Raw genomic sequence first — 24,117 nt, forward strand, 5'->3', positions numbered from 1 at the left:
GGCGGCCGCGTGGATCCCGCCAAACCGGCTGCGGCGGCGGTCAACGGCGGACGAGTCCTGTCCGTGTCGGCGGGGAGCGGCGAGGTGCTCGTCTGCCGCCGCGCTCGTTTTCACCGGTTTCTCCAATACTGTATACCCTCCCCGTCCCACACGCGCGGTCACCACCGGAGCGCAAAGCACACACACGCACACACGCACCGGCACAACCGGTAACGGCGACTCGACCACGTCTACGTGGTGTGCACAAACACGCACGCACGGTCGCTTTTCGGTTCGGTTCGGTTGATGTTCTTCAACGCCGCCGCCGCCGCCGCCGCCTCGTTCGGGCGCAAGTCCGACCGTGGGTAGAAACCAGCAGGTAGTCGGTGCACGTTCGCCGTGGCGCGCATATCGTACGTACGCCGCCGCAAGTGTCGTCTTTACCTCCGCGCGCGTCGTTCGCAACTTGGACGCCGACCGACTGACGTTTCGGCGCGGCTCGGTCTCGTTGTTCGATAATATTATATTATATATTATTTAGTGCGCGGTCCTAGTGACGTCGTGTGCGAGATTATGGTGTTTTTCGTCAGGAACAAGTCGGACCGACGCGAACTGTTGGCCAGCATGGCCAGCGTCGATCACATATCGTCGCACAAGATCCACGACAACGGTATTTTTTATTTATTAATTTCTTCTACTTCTTTTTTTTTTTAACGGAAAACGTGTACAGATATTTGTACACCCCGTCGCCTCATAAACTATCGTTTTGGGCTCATGCAGGATCCTCGTAACAGCTCCCCTGCAAATGACGTTTAGGAGATTATAATATTTTAAAAATGCGTCATAATTCGCAATCGTTTTCTGAATCCCGGTAGGTAGGTACAGATGATATAAGTATGTTTTTTTCTTTCGCGCCATCCAATTACAAACTTGTTCGGTGTGCTTCGGTGTGCAGATTAAGGATCGATGTTTTTTTTTTATCTGTTTAATTAATTTTAGGTACCTAGACAATTTACATATTTTTATTTTCGCTTGTTCGAGTAAATTTTAATCTTTATGATAGAAACTTTTGAGATATCGTCCAACCATAGACATACTGAAATATATGAAAAAAAATAATGTCTATAAAATGTATTAATTCTTCTACCCAAGTCAGAGATGTATTGTATAACGTACAGAATCTATTAAACGTGGGTGTTTGAATTTTATTATAATCTTAACGCGTATTACTACGACGAATGACTAAATAATTTAGTTGTATCGAACAATGTCTCTTTCTAGGTACAAAATTAAAATAACCTTTTTTAGAATTTATAATTTGATTATTGTGTGAATTTGAATTTGCAAATTCGTTGTTAATTTTATAATAACATTTCTATTTCTTTTTTAAACATATTAACATATATCTTTTTGTTTTATACAGTACATAAGTTATTAATTGATTACCATCAATAAGTCTTATATGTGTTGGTTCTAAACGTCTAATCCTAGAACACGCAATGATGAAAAACAATAATTTTTCGATCCTTAAGTCCGTTGAATCATTATCAACGTTTAGACAAATAAACAGCAATTCATACTATATAATTATTTTAAAGTTTAGGAATCGCCGAATTTGTGTATTCGTTTGTAGTGCGATAAATTGTCATATTTTGTGAACTACTCAAGTTAAATGTCGCTTAATTGGCTATCTACAAATTACAATCCACGTATTTTTTAATTTACGTATACATTATACAAGTATAACTATTAACTATATATATTATACAGGTATAGTAAAACCTATGCTAAGTAAAAAACATGTTTCGTAACGTCATATAAGATTATGGTTATTACTTATTATTCTTGTACAAACATTGTTTTCAAATGACAATAATTACTTACAGATATGAGTCTAACTTAAGTATTTCTGTGTGCGTTTAACTTAGTTGTTTTATGTCACTATAAAGTAAATTTATAATGTAAAGTTTCAGACATTATTATTGATAAATTATAGTGTGTTTTGTAATTTTGTAATTATTGATTAGATATTTTTTAATTTTTATAAATCATTTCTGTTCATGTTTTTTTCATAGTTTTGATGAATCTATCTTAAAATTAATAGCAAATAACATTATAATAGGTACATAGGTAATAATTATCAAGAGAAATTTATTTGAATAGCATTGTAAGAAATTCTATGTTTTTAAAATTTTATCAAACAATAAATAACTGAAAAGGAGGTAATGAAATTGTTTAGAAGCTATTAGTTATTAGTTATTACTAATAAGTTATTAGTAATAACTATTTATAAGAATAATATTATTCATACCTATTGAAAACAATAAAAATAGTATTTGAGAGTGGTGTTTAATTTAAGATAATATAATCCAAACATGAACTTATATTTATATATTTATTTATTTATCTTAGTTCACGGTTTCCCAGCTTTTTGGAGTTGTTTATAATTTAAAGTTAACCTAAGATTATAAGATTATGTATTGTATACATTATATACACTATACAATAGGTATTACAGTACATTAGAATTTACATTTTATCTATAGTTATAATATTTTGAATTTTGTATTTAGTAATAGGTATTTAGCTCCATTTACATGGTTATAATATATCTTACAACATACCTTAAAATATTGTAAGTTTTATAAAATATTTAACCGTGTGGACGAAACTTTACAGGATTAATAAGAGGTCAAGAGGATAAATGTATTGATGAAAGTAATTATTTACGTAAAACGATTATTTATTGCAAAAGCACGTGTTTTTCCATATCATGTTTACTAAATAGATTATTTGTTTGAACTAATAATATTTAGTGAACATTATTATCTTAAACCATTTTATCTAGAAAACCTATTATTAAAATCAGCCGTTTCACTGCCCCGCCTTGTACAAACTATAGATACTTCATACTTAAACATATTTGCATACCTAATTAAGGTTTAGAAAAAATATTCATATTGACTGAATAATGATTTTTTTTCTTTTTTTTTTTTACTTTATAATAAGATTATTATTATTGATGGAATAATACGTAAAAAAGACGTTTACTCATGAAATTGTTCAGAAATTCACCACCATAATATGCATACATGCAATATACTTGTTAAAATTTATAATAATTTATTAATTCATGATTTAATTATTAATTTAACAATTTTTTTTCTTGATACAGCTGCATTTCAACATGTTCGTGATAATATAGACGAAATCAATTATCATGTGAAAGCTAAAGAGACTGATATAATATTTTTGAAAACTTTGATGGATAATCCTACTGTAGAATCATTAATTAAGGTAAGTTTAATTTATTGATTTAAAAAATAAAATATGATATTTTAATATTTGGATGATAAGTGTTGATATACCTAAATATTATAGTAAGAGCATTTATAATTCACATATTATTGATAAAAGATACGTAGTACAACACTATCTAATCCGTATTAATTATACTGAAGAAAACGTTTAAATTTAATCTTATATGACAATACATACCTAAATTAAAATGCTAACTTTTCACCAGTTCAACGAACACTGATATTTTCATTGGTATTTATACTGACTGTTTTTAGTATTATTGTACGCTTATCTACTTACCCCTTATCACTCGTAAATAATGTTAAGTATCATTAATAATAAAATACAACATCTCATTGATAATTTTCTGTTGTTTTTTTGACTGTTCATTCCGCAAGACTTCGTCGCTTCGATTACTGGAAAGTAATACCATTGAGTATATATACTCAATGGTAATATGCATATTAATAATAAATAAATTAATATTAATATTATTAATAATACACATATACTGTATACTATATAAACTCAATAGTAATACACATAAAATTGACCGGAAATAACATATTCTATATACCTATAGTTATATTATTTCGTTCATTTTTTTTTCTTTTTATAATATTCATGTAAGAAGAACTTAAAGGTATCAAATTTTCAAACATAACTTATTTTATGAATTCATTTTTTAAAATACCAAGATAAAATATGTTATTCAAAACCATCTTCATAGTTAAAAATTAAATATTTGTATCTCTCCAAAAGGCGATGACTGATTACAGATTAGTGGTATAATCATATAATCAAGAAGGAACATAGCGTAGATAGTATCAGGGCTCGGGAAACCAAAAATACGTTTTTCTTTTATTAATTTATTATTTAAAATTTATTTTAATTAAATGAACCTTAGTAATAAGCGTAGATAATAGGAAATTGCCAATTAAATTTTGTGTGTACGAAGTATTTATTGCATTATTATAGTATTTATTAGAAATTTAAAATGTATAAATAAAAACTTTGAAATGTTTATACGTATTTTAAAATAGCCAAGGTATGGATACATATTTTTAAATCATGATTTCTTTGCCATTTTCACTCAAAATAATAAATGTACATCTATATATATATATACTAGTAATGGGCAACGACATTAATAATTCGATACGATATTGATATCTTGGCAAATATTCGATGCCGATATCGATTAATAATGTCCCAATATATCGCGATTAAAAAAATTTGTTATTATTATATTATTTTATTTTTTCAAGAATCGCATTTTATTTTAAAATTCTAAGGAACCTAAGCTATAATAAATTAAATTGTATCGTTATACTAATATGTACTAATAATATCTAGGTATTAAAATACAGCATTAATAGAGTAAACGAGTTAAACTTCTTAGTGTGATGTAAATTTGATTAAGTGAAAACGAAAAAGGCATTTCGATATCGCGATAGATATCGGTAAATTTTGAACGATATCGATATTTGAAATTTTATAGTTGCTCATCACTAATATATATTACTTTATTATGCTGCCTACTAGTTAATCTTCATTAAATTATATACATATTGTACATAATAAAACATGTAATAATATTAAAAAGTGTATAAAATAATTTTAGTAAACAGATGAATACTTACCGCAAGGTCTTTTGGATATTTGTTTCCCTTTGGGTTTTGACATTTTTAATTTCAGGCTCCAATTTTGAGTTATACCATAATATACAATAAAAAATAAGTAGGTAAAAAAATTTATTATTGTAAAATAAAACGAAATATTTTCGTTCGAAATTCAAAATAAGCTATTTTAACTTTTAGGTTATGGTGACTTAGATACTTTTTAGATATTACTATATTTTCAAACATTTCTCTAATATAAAACATATTATTGTCCTTAAAATTGTTTAAAGTTGCATACAAACATTCTGAGCAGTAATGAATGTATTCATTTTATTATGATGTATTTTATTTTTACATATTATTATTATTTTTGTTTTGTATAAAAATTAAAAAAACACTTTTTATTAGTAGAAAAAAAGTTTTAATGTTAAACATTGAAAATAATATTTGGTTTTAAATTAGTTACGGTTATTGATACTTAGGTAGGTCAGTTAATATACTATAAAATGCTTAATGCTTTTCAAAATCATAAAAAAAATTAATGTAAAACAGTAATTTTTACACAAAACCAGTTTTTGACTTAATTGATTTTGTTTTAATAATTTTTTTTTCTTTTTGTTGTTATTCGAAATTCATTATTATAGTCTTGAAATTTTTACCGAATATTCATATAGGCATTCAACGTTTTATAATTTTTTATGCAAGTTGACTATTTTTCTTAGTTAATTATACAATACATTTGAAATTGTCAATTTTTTAATTTGTGTTGATATCATTTTTTTTTTTTTTAATTGCATTCATTTAGCATAAAGTCACATGTGTATCTTATAAGAGATTAATGTTCAAATATTGACGACATTAGCAATTTAAACTAAAAGTAACAAATTCTCCTTAAAATTTTTTTGTTATTTTGTAAAACTTGAAACATTTTATTATATAATTTTCAAAATATTTAGATTAATTTCAAGCATTTTAAAGGTTTTTTTTAGAAATTAAGAAATTATTTCAGTTTTTCTTTTCATAATTAATGATTAAAATGTTTATTTTTTGTTTAAAAGCTTAATCCTATAATACAAGATTAACATACGTTTTTCTCATAGCAATTTAAAACTAACAAAATACACTATGAGTACAATTTTTTTATTACACATAAATTACACTGATCTACTTAATAAAAAGTTGTTCACGAAATCTACTTTAGAGCAGAGCAATTTCTTAGTTTTTTTTTTATATCAAACGACATTATTTGTTAGTAGTTAGATTTTATTTTATTTGTAGAACGTACTGCGTGTAAATGGGTATCATATTTGTCTTGAGAAACTTTATAGGTCATTTGCTTTATTTATTTATATTATAAAAGTATGACTAAAAATCTATTCTTTATAGTTATTTCTTATTAACGTTGTATAATTATAATTATTAAAACCGTATAAATAATATTTTATTAAACCTATCTAAATTTCATGTACCTATTACGAAACTTTGGAAGGTAGGTATTTATGTAAATTAAATAATATTATTTTTATTATTCATAAATGTCCTAAATATTTTTTTTTTTTGTTATCTCATAGATAGTGCACTAAAAAATAAGTTTGTGTATTTGTGTAGTTTACTGCATTAATAATAGTCAATAGGTAGTAATGTATAGGTACGTGTTTTAATTTATTAATTTTTACTTATATCGTATAATAGAATTTAATTTAATTTGTTATTATAATCAGATTTAAATTAAAAACGATGTAGCAATATTATTATATTAACATCATAATAGTTTTAAATACCTAAACACAATTCATCATATTTTATATGTTAAACGTTAAACATACTATTTCATACATATATTTTAGATATAAGTATTGTAAATATAGATACATGTAATTTACATTATACATACGTTTTCTTACATAAATGATTTTATGGTTATACCTATTGTACGTGTTCCCACGCCCCAAATTTAAATATCTAAAAGTATTTTTATATTTTTGTAAATATTTAGCACGCATTTTTATTTGTAGTAAATGTAAAAATATATTTATATTAAAACGTACGTGATTATATCATCTATATGTTTTTAATCAAATTAAACATGTATTCTTAAATTTCACAAATGATTATTATCTTAACAATTATTAATACATACGTTTATGTTACAAAAATTGTTTTTGAACAAAGTATTATCAACGCAATGTCTAGCAAACTAAAATAATATGCTTAGACAATAAATACAATATAAACTATGTGATAGTTTTTAGCAATAAAATTTGACCAAAAATCACAATTATGATTTATTAATTGACTCTAGATATATTATTTTATAATTTTTGATTGAACAAATAAAGCTGAATGCATTTTAGATTTTTTTTTTAAAAAGATTGTTCCATTTTTAATAATACACTATATAAAAAAAAACTCATTTTTAAAAAATTCTTAAATTTACGATATACCCGTTCTCAATTATTTTTAAGTATAATAAGCATTAATTATGAATAATATCGAATTTGTTAAAAACTAGTTTTGAGTAAAAACTTTCGTTTTTCCCTAATTTATTTGTTTATTTTTCTAATTATTTTGTAAAATTATCTAAACTTTAAATTTTGACCTCTAAAAAGTAGATTTAGTTTGCTGACCATCATAAAAAATACTTACATTATTATAAAATTAATACATTTATCGCTCTACTCAGAATTTAAAATTTGTTCCATTTTCCAATATAAAAACAAAAAAATAATTCTATTTCTGTTTTTTCTAAAACTAATTATACATGCCATTTTTATAATTTTTTAAATGAGACTTATTTTACATAACTCAAAATACACCAATCTTAGGCGACACTCACTGACATTTAAGTATTTTTTATTTATAACAATGTATTTATCATCGAATTTTATTAAGGTGTAGAATCAGTGTAGATATACATTATTCACGGAAAGGGATTGACTTTAAACTATTCATAATAAGCTGACATAAAAAACAATTTTGAAGTTTGAAAGTTTATATATTATAGTGCATATTATTGTGCATTTTTAACTTTTTTCTACAAATACATACTGTTAACATTTATTGATTCTTATTGTATATTTTAAAATTTTACATAGTTTTGAACCCAATTTTAATGAATGTATAGCTTGCAATTTATTTATATTTATATTTTTGTAAAGTACTTACTATATATTGTATATAGTATAGACCTCTGATAGTTTAAATTAAAATGCCTTAAGATAAATTGAAAAATTATACACTTTAAAAATGTCATCTCATAATAGTAAAATATTCATAATATTATGTAAAAGTCTCCACTGATTATGTTTTTAAATAATATAAAAATAATTAATATCAGTATTCGTATTATAATAAGGGACGTCGCCCGATTGCGGCCTGTCCATAGTAGGTAGGAAATACTATTTAAATGGTTTAATATTTGACTAGATACCTATTTATTGACAAATTAATTGTACTTCATATCTCTTTTTATTGTAAACAATTTATTTTATTATATTCGTTGAGAAAGAATTATATTATAGTATACTTGTCATGTGTTTAAATATTATTTTTATTTATAATTATTTTATAATAATTTAGGTATATCGACGTACTTCATAATATTATAATAAAAGTTTGAATTTCAAACACAAATACGTCCAATACACATTTATACAGTATTTAAAATATTGACTTTATTTTATTAATTATAAGGTATTTTGTAAACCAATGCGTCTTTGGACGCAATCGGGATACTTATATTTGGGATAAAATACGACTACCTGTATTCGGGCCGCAATCGGGCAACTCTGAAAATAAGTAATTAAGCCCAAATTTGAACTTCTAATATCTTTAAAAAATAATCTTGTTTATATTTTCCATCAGAAACCACCTTTTAAAATTGAAGGTCGAAGCATTTTATTGACTAATTATCACGTAGATAAGTAAGATCTCTGCTCAGAATCTAAAATTAATATTTCTCTGTTATACAGAAAAACAACGAATCAAGGATATGATTTTTTTGCAGTTAGTACATATTCTTATTTTTATTTTTTAATTGTATTTATGAAGCTAATATAACAGAATTTAAATAATTAAATTTGATATGATTTAAAAAAAAAAATGTATCAACTTAGACTTAAGAGGCAACTCTAACATGAAATAGGTCAGAAAAAAAAGCTATACTCAGCCCAAAAATATTTCTTTTAAGGAATTTTAAAATTAATACATTCCTTGATCCAATTTAAGTATAAAATTTCAATATCGAGATTCATTTAAGACAATTTTTATGACTATTGTACGTAGAGCAACCTAAGTTGTTTATTATAATTAGACATTAGTTATGACTTATCTGTAAAATTTTGGGTTTTATTTATGACATTAATATTTTAACATAAATAAGTAATTAGAAAACAATTATTTGAATATCAATATTTCTCAAACATAATTATAATTTTATATTTTGTTATTAGGATGTTCTATGTAATAATTAAATCTAAAATAACACTCTTCATCGTATTAATAATCAATCTATCCCAGTATTTTTATAAACGCATATCACATGTATTTACTACCTTTGTATAAAAAGTATCTACTTTCGAAACTAGCAATTGAAATATAATATACAAAGAAACCATACGCATAAATAATAAAACAAGGAAAACGTAGTTGAGAAGGATACGCTATAGTTATATATGTAACTTCTTGAACTTCTTTCATACTTACAACGGCTATTATATAGTCGTTTAATTCAAATACCATGTTTTTCTACGATTTGGTTTAAAATTTACATTGGTAGACGAGTTTTTTTTTCTTCGCAAATTGTATAATGTTATATTGACTGTTATATAATACTTAAATAGATGATTAATAATTAATAACTTAATAATAAATTGTATTAGTTGTGATATGGACGTATATTCTTATATTTCATAATATGTATATTGTACTCGTACATTTATACATTATATTCAACTATAAAGTTTATGGTTGTGTATTGTATTTAATAATATATTAGTTATTTATTAATAAAATTAAAGATTAAACTAACTCTCTGGACTCATATGTGAATTAAAAGTAAAATGCTAAGTAGGCATAATATGAAAGTTCGTATTATCATTCGGTTTTATTTATATACCTATGTGACATATATGCATAAACATAAGTATAATATACTAAGTAAGATATACTTAGTATATATTTTAAAATCCTGAGTGGCGGTGAAAGTTTTTCTTGGATAAATATCATAGACATGTTCGCTCACTCATACAATAACACATTGTTTGTTAACTGTAAAATGTATAGTGCAATACACCATACAAAATGTGTTGGTTTTACAATGTACCTATTTACCAGTTTTTAAAACCATTATTTGTGTCTGATGATCCTTTTTATAGTAGAAAAATGTCTTCTATTTTTAACTTTAAGTATAGTTTAAGGTAATAAATTGGATCTAGTTAGTATTTTGAAAGGTCAAAAGTAAAAATTCTTTGTATTAAATGGTACGTAATTCTTCAAAATCACGAAAATGTAAAAACTATTTAATGTTTAAATATTTATCAAAATTTAACTTTATGACCTAATATGTATGAAAATTTAACACAAAATTCTCCATACATTTATTTTTTAGAATTCAAAAAGAAAGTTCAGTATAAAGAGATAAATACTTTTTATAAGCGTTCTAAGTTTAAATTTTAGTGACATTGAATATTTAAACGTATAACTCATCTAATAACGATTTATACATTAATGGTTTTTATTACTGTATTACTATATACCAAAAATAAGTAAAAGGTTGGAACTTAAAACATTCAACTATTGATTAAATTATAATTTTCTATAAACAACAATAAAATTTCCAAAATATTCAGACCAATTTTAATCTATTTATAAATATTTGAAATTTTTTAATTTTTTTTTTTTCAATAATTTATGTTTAATAAAAACTTATGAATAAAAAATCGTTACATCTAAATTTAAGGGTCCTTATAAATTGCCCATACTGTGCTATTTGAAAATATCGAAACTTAATACATAATTTTTTTTCTTGAGTGTTTAAAATTAAAACATTAACAAATATTGTATATCTTAATGAGAAATAACGAATATAGATATTTAGTTGTAATTAAAAAAAAAATGTTTTTTATAGGGACTTTACCTTTCCATTATACGTATATTATTAATTGTTATATACACAATGCAAGTTTTAAAGTCTTTGGATTAATTTTAAGTTATGTATAACACACACCAATTATTTACACTACCATTCTGTGATATAATAATAACTATCTAATATATACAGTTTATTTTTGAAAAAAAAAATGGTTCAACCTACTGTATTGCTTAAAGTAAAATAATAATATAAATTTATAGTTAAATATCCTCAGAAATATAAGCTGTCTCCGCTCAACATGAGCAGTTTGTTTTTTATGCAGTGATTAAGTTCAAAATTAACACATGCATTATACTATGATGTTACACTTGACATCTATATTGTACCAGACTAACTTCATGGATTTTTTAAAGAAATTAATTTAATAATAAATTTATAATTAAATATCAAATATGAATTATGGTAAATTGAAAAAAAAATAATAGTTTTGAATATTTATATAATGAGTACGAAATTGTTCATTATGAAATATGTGTGATATACAAAACTATATTTAGAACATTTGCATTGATTATTTTTAAATTTAAAAGTATTAATTATATTTAAGTTATAATAATATGTACGTTTTTATAAATTTTATTAAAATTTCCTATTTTTTATACTTTTAAAATTGTATTATGAGATAATGTGGTATGATATTATTGATTTTAAATTCAAAATAGAGCCTCGATATCCATATTTTATAAATATTTTTTAGGGCATAAAAAATAATTAATAACTTTTGTAGATCGCTAGACATAGTTATTTTTTGAACACAATGTATATTTAGCTATTATGAATGAAGATAAGCAAAATAATAAAATAGTGCCTTGCCTAGTGTATAAATCCAAATTATGAATCGTAATTTTTGTTCTCACATTGTGTAAGTTTTATACTTTAAAAATATGTATTTTCAATTTTTTAATTGCAATATGTTACAGTATTACACTATTACCTAATACTTAATAGGTATAACTTTACTATAGAAGTATATATTTCAAACGTAATCATGTGATGATATAATTATATTTCTAAGTAACAATATTACAAAAGTATTATTTTCATTAAGCTTATTTTTTGTTTATTTTAAAACCGAGTTTAAATAAACATTGTATAATATTTAGTTATTACTTATTATTGCTGAGAGAATTTTAAACAATACATTCATTACTGTTCAATAAATTCATCTGTATTTGAATAAAAATAATTTATTCATACCTATAAAAAATAAGAATGGATATTTTTAATTTAGGTTAGGTAGAGGAATTTGTTTTGTTTATAACACGATCAATAATATATTTGGACATAATACTTTATTTCAAATGTTTCTGGAGGAAATTAATTGGAAAAAATCTCTGTGCGTTAATAACTATAGCTACCATGTTTTTATTATTATTGCGTAATAACCAGGAAAATAAAATTTCTATATAATATCGTTTTTAAGTTCTGCAATATTAAAATAGATTATTTTTTTAAACGTATAATTAGTGTTGATGCATATGATTAATTGGAATTTTGTTAGTACCACTTTCTTGCTTGATAATCATAACTCATAAATGTTATAGTTAAGTACTAAAATGCTATTAAAATTGTATTTATCAACGGTTTTACCTACTTTCCTACCCACAGATAATTTTATTTCGTAAAATAAATAAATGAGTTTGATATATAAACATAGCAATAGTATAGTGGCTATTATTGTCAATTTAAACCAATTATCAGTTTTTATTAAACATTTTTAGTATTTTATTTACTACAAATGTTGATATATTAATATATATACAAGGTGTATTAGGTACCTAAATAAGATTTTTTCATACACAAAATAGTATTACATTTATTATTAAATATGCATACTTTTTAAACATTTAAGATTTCAATATTTAAATTAATTCAATCAGAAATGAGATAACACAGAATCAGCCACTATGAAGATAGTTCTTAAAACTATATTTCGTCATAAGACAGTAAAATTATTGACCTACTAACTCAATAATATAAAATATACTAAAAAATGGTTTTTCAAACTTAAATACTTTATCGAAAATTGATAATTATTATAATGTATTAAAGCCTATTTTACTCAAAAGTAGTTTTTGTGCTAGCTGAAATATTGTTTTATAAATACCTATGTTAAAATATGTTAATTATTAAAGGAATAATATATATTACGTATTGTACTACTGTCTGATGAAACGTATTTACTATTTACTTATAGATACAGTATACACTTTCCCACGATGGTAGTGTTCGAGAATTTCAGTTTTTATGAAATGGTACATTTTATATGTATCCATATTTTGCTTGAAAAAAGTATTTTACATTTATTTTACAACTAGCTATCCCCGTGCAAAATTCATCCATATTGAATTTGGTTGCTTAATGCTAATATTTTTTGGTTTTCTAATTTGATGTATAGATGATATTTTTGACATATCAACTTTACATAGCTGTCCCACCAAGCTTTGCTTTTTTGACTATTTAATAGCAGCATTTTTTTTTAAATTTTTTTTATTTTTATTTTTTGTTGAACGACCTAACTTTTATTTTATTTTTATTTTAGAATTTGAGATCAAAAACTAACAACTCATTAAATTTCAATAATATTAACTAAAAACAACATAAAAGTTTGTTCTGTTATACTAAATCAACTATTCATTAAAAAACCAGTTTATAATAAAAATAATTATTAACAAAAATAAAATATCTTTATGTGCATATTTTCTAATTATTTAAAAAATTAATAACTCAATTATTTTCCATTAACTTTTAGAATCAGAAATAGGTTTAAAATCTGCTCCGTGGTGAACTCTTTCGTTAAAAATAATAATAATAATAATAAGATAATCAGATGAGTAGTTTCAGAAAATACGTGTGACGACAATTTCCATTTTCACATTTATATATAATATATATATAGAAATATAGATAGATATTTATGAATTATTAAGTCAGCGGTTAACCACAACAGAGAAACATATTAAAGTAGATAGTAGTCAGCATAGATAGATACTTACTGATACTTTTGTATAGTGTTAACTTTCGAGTTTTTTCGGTTATTTACTCAATTAGTGCTAACCAACGATATATTTATAAATTTATAATTATCAACATCATTGATTTATAATTTACCAGTTAATTATTTAAATTAATTAAAAAAATTTTGTATATAAATCATTAAATTGGTATACTAGCATTTTAACATTTTTTCAATAAAATCCGAATTAATTTTTAATTCATATTCTTATTAAACCTCAATTTCATCAAATAAATGTTTGTATCATTAATTTAATGCAAGCCTTAAAATTAGTATTTTTTATGCATGTGTATTCTTGTAATAATTGATTTAAGTACTATTGTATGCTATATTATAAATGCTATTATCAAACGAATCTTTGGTCCTCAGCGTATATACTACACCTTTACGGTACGATTATTTAAATTATAATAATATTATTAACTGATTGTTTCTAACAAAATTTTAGTGAAAATAATTTTTTATTAGTTAAAAGATATATTAGTTTATTGTATTTATTTTTAAGTAGGTAAAGTATTTATTTTTTTTTAACGATTTCGTGATATTTTGATAATTTCCTTTGGATATCGTTAGAAAAATAAGCAATTATCAAACATTCAGGGCGGGAATTCGAACAACATGATGCGTCATTTATTAGATAAATATCTAGTATAAACTAATATAAATAAAAATAGTAGTTATATTATTATCTTACTCACAATACTACAATCCTATAATAGTAATCGTAATTCAATTAAATCAATTAAACTCTAATAAAATAAAATTATATATAAACGAATATTTTTACTAGCCTTTTTAATTTTAATCTGTGTTTTTAATATGGACGATTTAGTGTTTATACATTCATATCATGATGGTATAAATATTAAATGCTTAATTTACAATGAAATAGATTTATTTTATGTTTAAAATACATACCTATATAATATAATCAAAACTTTTTGTTATAAAATGACATTGATTATTGGTTGGTCGATCTTACGTTCATGATTGACTATTAATATATATTATATGTAAACATATTTTATGTTAAAGATACATGATGTTTAGTATTTACATATATTTGTATTTTTTGTGATAAAATTGTGTTTATTAACGTCGATCATAGGTACATTATATAAAGTTATTGGTATAATATTATAAAATTTTATTATTACAAATTCAAATATATTTACTTAATATTCAATAATATTCATATACTGTGTAGGTAGTAGGTATTTTCACCAGAATTAAACAAAACAGTTGAATATGCAGTCTAAATTATGTCACGTACTTAAGAGCCGGCTAAATGAAGTAGGTATATCACTTTTATAACATGAAGAATAGTCATATAAATCGTATAATACATAGATATTAGGTATATATTCTTGTATATATAATCTTAAAGTCTCAAGAATTGAGAAGTTCAGGACTTCAGGAGAACATTTTACTCTTTCTATTACCCTCAATCTACGAGCTAATAACTAGATATAGAATATGAATATACTGTGATTAGTTTATAATACGTAATATATAGGTACGTACATGCTACAAAGGTGTACGAGTTAAATGTTTATGATATGTTATACACGGTTGTTGTTCGTCAATATAGAATTATTGTAATATTATGAGTTATCTATTGTTGTCGGTTGTAGTGAGCTCGTACACAATGCGTAAAAAATGATGATCATAATAATAAGAATGAAAAGACAAAAAGAAAATTTGACGACGCGTACCTGCAAAGCTTCAGTTGTGACTTGTATGCTGTTGGGTTCGAAACGTGAACGACCGAAGTCAAAGAATCTCTGTTTGGAGACCCTGAAAATATTTTAATCACGTTATTATTATTACAACTACTTGTATACATGTCTATTATTATTATACACGATGACATACAACAGGTGTGGAAAAGGGGGGGGGGGGGCGGACGGGCGGCAAACCCGTAGTTGAGAACAATTCTTCATGTTTTTAACCGGAATCCGTTAAGAAACGAAAACCACCTGTATACGCGCGTTTGTCTCGGCATTCATATATGTACGTGTAGGTCGTGTTTGAGATTAAAAAATAAATAGCATTTAGGTAGGAGGAGCACGTACCGCCGCCACCACAACTTATTCCACCGTCGTCTACCACTACTCCCGACTCCGAAACTCGGCCCGTTTCTCCGCTCATTCGTTTTGTTTATTATTTTCTCTATCGTAAATCGACGTAACACAATCTTAATGCGGTATCCTGAAATGCAGACGGCAGTCAGTGTATCAGTGGTTCGTACGGTCGTCCGTACGCGTTCCCGCCAATTATAAACTAGGTACAATGCATAAATATTTTATGTAGTTTTTCATATTTTTAAGACAAAAAAAAAAAAAAAATTGATTACCGCGAATTGCTCGACTGTAATTTTGTTGGATAGTAATTAATAATAAATCGTTGATCGTCAATTATTAAAACATCGTTAACATCATTTTCGCGTTGACCCGAGGACGGCGTATTACAAAAAATTATGATAATTATTATTTATTTATAATATTATATTATATATAAATATATTCACGTTGTATTCACACGACATTGTCATTAGTCACGTAAATTGCGACGCTGGTCATCGGTGAGGAGAGGTACACTCGGGCAACATATACATATTATATCGTATTATATTATACACTGTCGGTTGTCCTTCCTAGTGCGCGTGCGCGAGTCAGTGCACGCCCGTCAACGGAACGCGTAGTGTTGTTAGTCGTCGCCGACAACCGTTGTTCCTGAGCAGTGTGTGCCGTGTACGTGTAAGAATTAGTTGTGTAATACGCCTTCGACGTGTGTTTTTCGTCCGCAACTGATGGAATTTGGAGAGAGTCCGTAACGGGTAATGCTTGTATACTTGTTTATTGTATTATTTTATTGTATTCGTTATTCTGTTTTGTCCCTGCCGTTCGAGTTAACCGTTTTGTAGTATCCTATGACGAGATTTTCATAATATTATACCCGAGGTAAAGCCAACAGCGTATTCATTTTTAGGTTCCTCTCCCCTCTTATTCACACAACCCCACCCCTCTACTCGTGTGCGATTTACCCAGTACAATTGGACAAGATTTTTTCATTTTTATTTTCTTATAACCGATTGAAAACAGTTAACGTTATATTATTATGTTATCGAGCTACAAAAACAATCACAGTGGCGCCCAAAATGTTAGCAATTCTGGCAAAATGGTGAATACATTTTTTATTACCAGTTGTCAAATCGCCGAATTACTTGCTATCTATGCAATTCTTTTTATCGTAGAACTCGTTTGAATAGTTAAACGATGTTACACTTACGCGTCTTGTATTCAATTGATGATGCATTATTAATTTGATGACATTATATTGCCTCGAACAACGTCGAAATCTCTACAAAACTACGTACGTGGCCTAGAGCCTATTGGTTAACGCCTACAACATTAGTATGCACTATGCGCAAGAATTGTATATTGTAATGTCTAACAATATTATATCATTTCTATGGGTATACTCATGAACTGTTGAGTCTTAAGTATATGTATTAAGCACCTTCAAGTATGAGTAATAGAATTAGAAAATATTTCGAATTTGATTTATTGGCGTAACACTGTTTTACGCTGAAGTCCCAATTAATCAGAGATCCTAACTCTCTTAATTTTTTTTAATAAATAGTTTTAAACTTTAAAACATTAATTAAATTAATATAAAAAACTTATAAAATAAAAAAAAAATGGTGGCATTAATGTTTCGCAGATAGTCTAATATATACTTAGTAAGTATATATTATATACCTACCTGGCTACCTATATATCTTTAGTCAGACAGTCAGTGTTTGGTTTTGGTGAACACCTGTTCGTCATCAGCTTCTTCGTTGCTATATTATATTATCGATGTTGTAAACTTGTAGACAATTTCTGGTTTTGTTTACATCATAAACAGTTGTTGTCATTACGCATAAAAACGAAGTAGTGCCTCTCTTTCAGAGTGGATACCTGTTTACTTTTCGACAAGGTGCGGTAGGGCAAGACATCGCCATGACCAACTGCAGTTATTTGTTATTTACGAGGGACCTAAACGCATTGTTTATCAGGATTTTGTCGTTGTAACAACTTTAATCGGACGTGGTTTATACATGTGTCGACTGCGTCTTATTAATTCATATCATGTATAAAATAGTATATTAAAGTATCAATTTTAATTTTTTTATTTTTACATTAAAGTAATTTGATCTAATCTATTATTTAATTTAAAAACAAGTCTACTATCTATAGAACATATTGTTTTGAAACAAGTTATAAAAATTTCAAAGTATGTAAATGCCCTGGATAATATTCTTACCTTTAAATCTGAGAATATGCGAGGTATACGTGAATTACGTGAGATTATAAAATAAAATAAAATCAATGAGCTAAAATCACAAATTTTCGGAGAAATAGACATTTTGTTTCTACAAAATAGATGATTGATTTTAATGGTGTTTTAATGTAAAAATAATACAAATTTGTTTTTGTTTTAGTAATAAAAACTGCATAAAGAATATGTAGGTATACATTTTACTGTTTAGTATAGTAACTACAAATTGTATTTATAATATCGACATAACGAATTATTTATAATGGACAGTAATTTATGGGTAAATTCTAAATGTTAATATGCCTACGTTTATTATACAATGTTACCTGTTATTCGTATGTGATAATTCAATGGCTAATCATTATATTATAAATTTTACAAATAACGGTCCCGAGACAATGATATTCCAATTGATCGTACATTTAAGTTATTATATCAATGTATTCTTAACTGGACATTATAATACTATAGAGTGCTGTGAGATCGTCGTGTTTTTTTAATATTACAGTCCTTGTTATATTTTTTAAAATTCATTCTATGTTATTCACGTGCGTCATTCAATCAATTAATATATATTATATTATAGTGATTTATTATACTATGACTATAGCCTCAGTTTGATATTTTTTCTCTAAACACGATATTTTACAAGGTTCTGCGAACATGTCACGCAGTTGCGTTCCATTTTTCTCCCCACTTATTTCCTAGATCGAAATTAACTCATCGCATTAATTTTGTTTCTTATATACATGGGTGTGTCGTCTATAAAATAATGAATTAACGTTGAGATCGCGCTTCACCGTTACTTACACGCTCTATTATACATAAATTTTACTTAACGACTCTCGCGTTAACATCCACTTATATTAATAGCCAATAACTATTTTAGTTCATATGGAAAACTATATACCGCTTACAATTATTACTAACTCTTTCATTCAATTCTTCGTCAATATTCTAAAGACAAATTATATAATATTGTGTTCGAAATAAATTATATAGAACTATAAGTCAATGTAGCTTGAATCACAGCCTACCAAAAGAGTATATAAAAACATATAGGTACTTGTTTAGCATCCATACTAATATAATATAATATATTTATATTTGATAAAATATGAAAAAAACTGTGTTTTTAACTATCATTAATACTAAGAACTATAGTAATTCTATACCGTTTATACAGTATTTATTCTGATATTTGGTGTATATAATAAACGCAATTATCTAATCTATTGATAATTTGAAAATAATTGGTAAACGTAACAAGCCATCTCATCTCGTGTCATTAATTAATTATTATAATTATATGTCGTGGTTCTACCGTGATTATCATACTTACTAACATTTTATGAATTATAATCTATGAGTTATGACTTATAACTCATGTAAAATAATGTGTGCAATAAGTACGGTATGCTAGTACAGTAGGTATTGAGCGTATAATTTGTTTACAATTTTTGAGTTAGTGTGCGTTATATTGTTTTCATAAACCTAATGTGAATATTGTAAAAAGTATTATATCATCAAAAACTTCCTTCACATGTTTTGTGGACATATAAATACCATCACATTACCATGGAAACACTAATGTCGTATTGTATAATTGATAATTTACTTCGAAGAAAATACTATACATACCCATTTTCCTACTTTAATACACCTATAATAAATACTATCGTCCTTTCTTCAAATTATTTCATTATTGTTAAAATATAAAATATAATAATAATTATTCTTAAAAACCATGTGGAAAATTAATGTCACTACACGTTTTATTGTACAGGTTCATAACTCTTTGGAGGAATACGAAACGTGTGTACCAGTAGCTAACAACTCTAAGCAAACTTTGATCGAATTGTGCCATCACTGTACGTCATCAAAACATCCAGTGGCCAAAGATTTACTCTCAATAATTACCAAATTACATTTTAAGGTCAGTTTCGATTATAACACATTTTTATTAATTTTTAAAAAAAAATTTAATGTTATGTTTAGGCCCTTTTAGAAGTACATGATAAGATAGCTTTAAAGAGACTAAAGAAAACATTAGATACCTCTGATTTACCTCCAACACCTCCCTCACCACCTCAACTACAAAACGGAACTAAAATGTCTTCACAAACGTACAAAGTAATTGGATTACGGAAAAAACCTGACGAACCATTGGTGAGTGTTAACCCATATTATGTACCTATTTGTAATTATTTTATTGGTATGTCCCATACATAATACATTCATATTGTAAACTTTGAATTAATTTTTTTTTTATTGGTCTTAAAATTTATACAATTATATCTGCTTTGACAACTTGATCATTAGCATATAAATTAATTTAAAAGTTGATTTACTTAGAGCAAAATTTAAAAATATCATTGTTTTTTATTTATTAGTTATTAGCTTAAAATAGATAAACTTATATGCCTGTGTATTTTCATTTCAATCCAAATAAATATTATAAATAAATAGATGGTTTTAATCTATTTTTTATTATATCTCATATTGATAAAAGAATATTACTATGAAATTCTCATTATAACTATATTTAAATATATTAATAGATCAATAAAATACTAATGTATACTAATGCTCAGAGTTTTGGTTTTACGTTATTGATTTATGAATGAATGAGTGAGGTAGAAGTAAAAGGATTAAATTAATATTAAATTTCTTTTTAGTTATATGTATTATTTAAAAATAATTTATATATTTTGTACAGTAGAAAGAAAATAAAATGCAAATTTCTTTATATAGGGTTTAACTGTTGAACAAGATGAAAATGGGAATCTCATAGTAGCAAGAATATTAGCCGGAGGTACAATTGATAAACAAGGGTTGTTAAAAAAAGGAGATGTCATATTAGAAGTGAATGGTGAAAGAGTTGAAAGTCCTGAAGATTTATTAAATGAAGTTAACCGTAGTAAAGATACATTGCAGTTTCGAATTGCTCCTGGATTTTTTCATAAAAATACAATCCAAACACAACAAGTGAGTTCAGTGTTTACATTTGAAAAAATAATTCATATTTGTATTTGTTCTAATTACTAATTGTAATTTTGTTTTTTTATAATTATTCAGTGTTATATGCGAGCATTGTTTGATTATGATCCAATGGAAGACACTTTAATTCCTTGCAAAGAAATTGGTTTAACATTTAAACATGGAGATATTCTTCAGGTTAGTTTTTAACATGCATATTTATAAAAGTTGATTATTTATATTATAATAAATTAGTATTTATGCACAATATTTACAGAATTCTTAATATATATTAAGTTATAATTATTGTTAGAAATCTAAATAGTTGTTAAATTTGTTATGCACACATATAGGTTCTGGATCAAAAAGATCCTAACTGGTGGCAAGCAAAAAAAGTAGGTGACAATGAACTTCCTGGATTAATACCATCCCAAGAATTGGAGGAAAGAAGAAAAGCTTTTGTAGCTCCAGAAGCAGACTATGTTCATAAAACTAGTATTTGTGGAACTAGAGTACGTATATTTACATTTTAATATTATAGTTAAAGTATAGTCTATAACTATAAATTATGTTATAATTGTTTGTAATGAACATCACATATTTAATATTTATTTGATCTATATACTTATGTCTGATTCAAGATAAAACAAATATTATAAAATTTTAAATTGTAATTTACGCTTTAAAAGATCTATTACTACATAACATGGTTTTTAAATTTTTATATTAGGTTCATCATAAGTTATGTTCAAATATTTAATTTTATAATAATATTGAAAAATTACTTTAGATTTCTAAAAAAAAATGTAAGAAAATGTATCAATCAAAATGGAATGGTGAATTTGATAAAGCAGAATTGATATTGTATGAAGAAGTTACGAAAATGCCTCCTTTTAAGAGACGTACTTTGGCATTAATTGGTACAACTGGCGTGGGAAGACGAACACTTAAAGGACGTCTAATTAACAGTGATCCTCAAAGATTTGCAGGCGTTATACCATGTAAATATAGTTTTTAAACAAATTTATCCTTTACCATTGATTTAATCTATTTTATATCATTTAACTATAAAAGTTGTTGAAATGGTTTCATTGTATATACTTATTCGTAGATACTACACGACCACAAAGAGAATTAGAAGAAAATGGTCAAAATTATTGGTTTGTTGATCGTGATCAGATGGAACATGATATTAGAGAACATAAATTTTTGGAATATGGGGAAAATGGTGGCAATTTATATGGCACAAATTTGGATTCAATCCGTGATGTTATCAATCAAGGAAAAATGTGTGTTTTGGATTGCAGTCCAGTGGTATGTATAGTATAATTATTTTTAATTTATGTTTAATTATTATTGAAACAATTTATTATAGGCTTTAAAAATGCTTCACAATTCTTCAGAATTTATGCCTTACGTAATTTTCATAGCAGCGCCTGGTGTTGAGGTAATGAAAAGTCTGTATGATTATTCAAGAAACATGGGCTATTCTAGTCGTACATTAACAGTAAGTAGAAAATATGAATATATTAATACTGTATGTAGTACCTGTATGTATATATATTGTTTTTATTTTATTAATTTAGTTTGATCGCCAAAGTTCCATTAGATATAGTTCTAGAAGAGCCCGTACATTAGAATCTCTTGCATCGATTTATGAGGTAATTATTATTTAAATCAATAAATAACCAGAATTTAATTAAATTGAAGAATAATTTTATAATTTTAAATTGGGCTAGTCAGATCTTCTTTTAATTAAGTTGTTTTTAATGTCTCATCATTTTGTAGTTAAGATAAAGTGTAGCAATAAAAAAAATAATCTCATAATTTAATTTGAAATGAGCTGAATTACACTTAGTTTTAGTACAATACTACCTACTTTATAATTTAAAATCAAACAATTAATACCTACTATTGATACTAAATCATAATTTATTAAATACATATTATAATCATAATATAATTTACCTATATGTTTTAAAATTTTTTATTTTCAATAATATTTGGATTATGTTAACACCGTCCGCAATTACAAGTTTAATGATAAAATTATTTTTCAGATTTCAACTGTCCAGTTAATGATACTGTTTATTATTTAAATATACTTATGTACTTTTATACATTTATGTAATACTATATTTCATCATAATTAGAAGTATTTAATTTTATCTTTAAGAAAGCAAAGTAATTAAATATGTTTTATCCATAAAAAAATTAATTATTCAGTTGATTTATTAATTGCATATTAACCTAAGCCCATTAGTTTTGTTAGTAAATGATTTAAATCATAAACAGATATCAATATGGTTAAATATATTAAATATGTACTGTACATTTTTTATACATTAAATATTGAAATTTATTATATTTCATTATTAGCTAAAATTTCAATATGATATTCTCAGTATTTTACCTAGTCTATGAAACTATTTCAATGATTCATTAAATCACTTACTTGGGACATGTATTTAAATAATATAATATTTAAAACAAATTCATTGAAAAATAATAAACATTTAGGTAATGAAAATATTGAATTTTTTTTTAAATCTATTTAAATGTTTTAGGAAGATGACGTTAAGAAATCATTGGAAGAAAGCGCTTGTTTACAACGTATGTATGAAAAATACATAGACCTAGTTATAGTTAATGAAGATTTTGATATGACTTTCCGTAAAGTTGTTGAAGCTTTGGAAGTTATATCTAACGAACATCAATGGGTACCTGTAAATTGGGTATATTAA

The 24,117-nt window shown here is 25.5% G+C and overlaps 1 protein-coding gene across 1 annotated transcript; it reads left to right on the top strand.

Moving 5' to 3' along the window:
- Positions 1 to 552: 552 nt before the first annotated feature.
- On the top strand, positions 553 to 24,117 carry LOC112592866 (MAGUK p55 subfamily member 6). Its single transcript, XM_025337026.1, has 12 exons — positions 553 to 649; positions 3,155 to 3,276; positions 20,181 to 20,330; positions 20,393 to 20,563; positions 21,149 to 21,382; positions 21,473 to 21,571; positions 21,727 to 21,885; positions 22,164 to 22,374; positions 22,485 to 22,687; positions 22,749 to 22,880; positions 22,960 to 23,034; positions 23,941 to 24,117. The coding sequence occupies exons 1-12, from the start codon at positions 553 to 555 to the stop codon at positions 24,115 to 24,117; spliced, it is 1,830 nt and encodes a 609-aa protein (XP_025192811.1).

The sequence above is a fragment of the Melanaphis sacchari genome, unplaced genomic scaffold (assembly GCF_002803265.2).
Source record: "Melanaphis sacchari strain LSU unplaced genomic scaffold, SCAv2.0 Contig1988_pilon_pilon, whole genome shotgun sequence".
Taxonomy (NCBI): Eukaryota; Metazoa; Arthropoda; class Insecta; order Hemiptera; family Aphididae; genus Melanaphis; species Melanaphis sacchari.

What these genes read in the sequence shown, in the direction of transcription:
- LOC112592866 (XM_025337026.1), top strand. Translation starts at nt 553, where the DNA reads ATGGTGTTTTTCGTCAGGAACAAGTCGGACCGACGCGAACTGTTGGCC. An exon ending in CTAGTATTTGTGGAACTAGA is followed by an intron (nt 21,886 to 22,163) that starts GTACGTATATTT and finishes AAATTACTTTAG; the next exon opens with ATTTCTAAAAAAAAATGTAA. An exon ending in ATTTGCAGGCGTTATACCAT is followed by an intron (nt 22,375 to 22,484) that starts GTAAATATAGTT and finishes ACTTATTCGTAG; the next exon opens with ATACTACACGACCACAAAGA.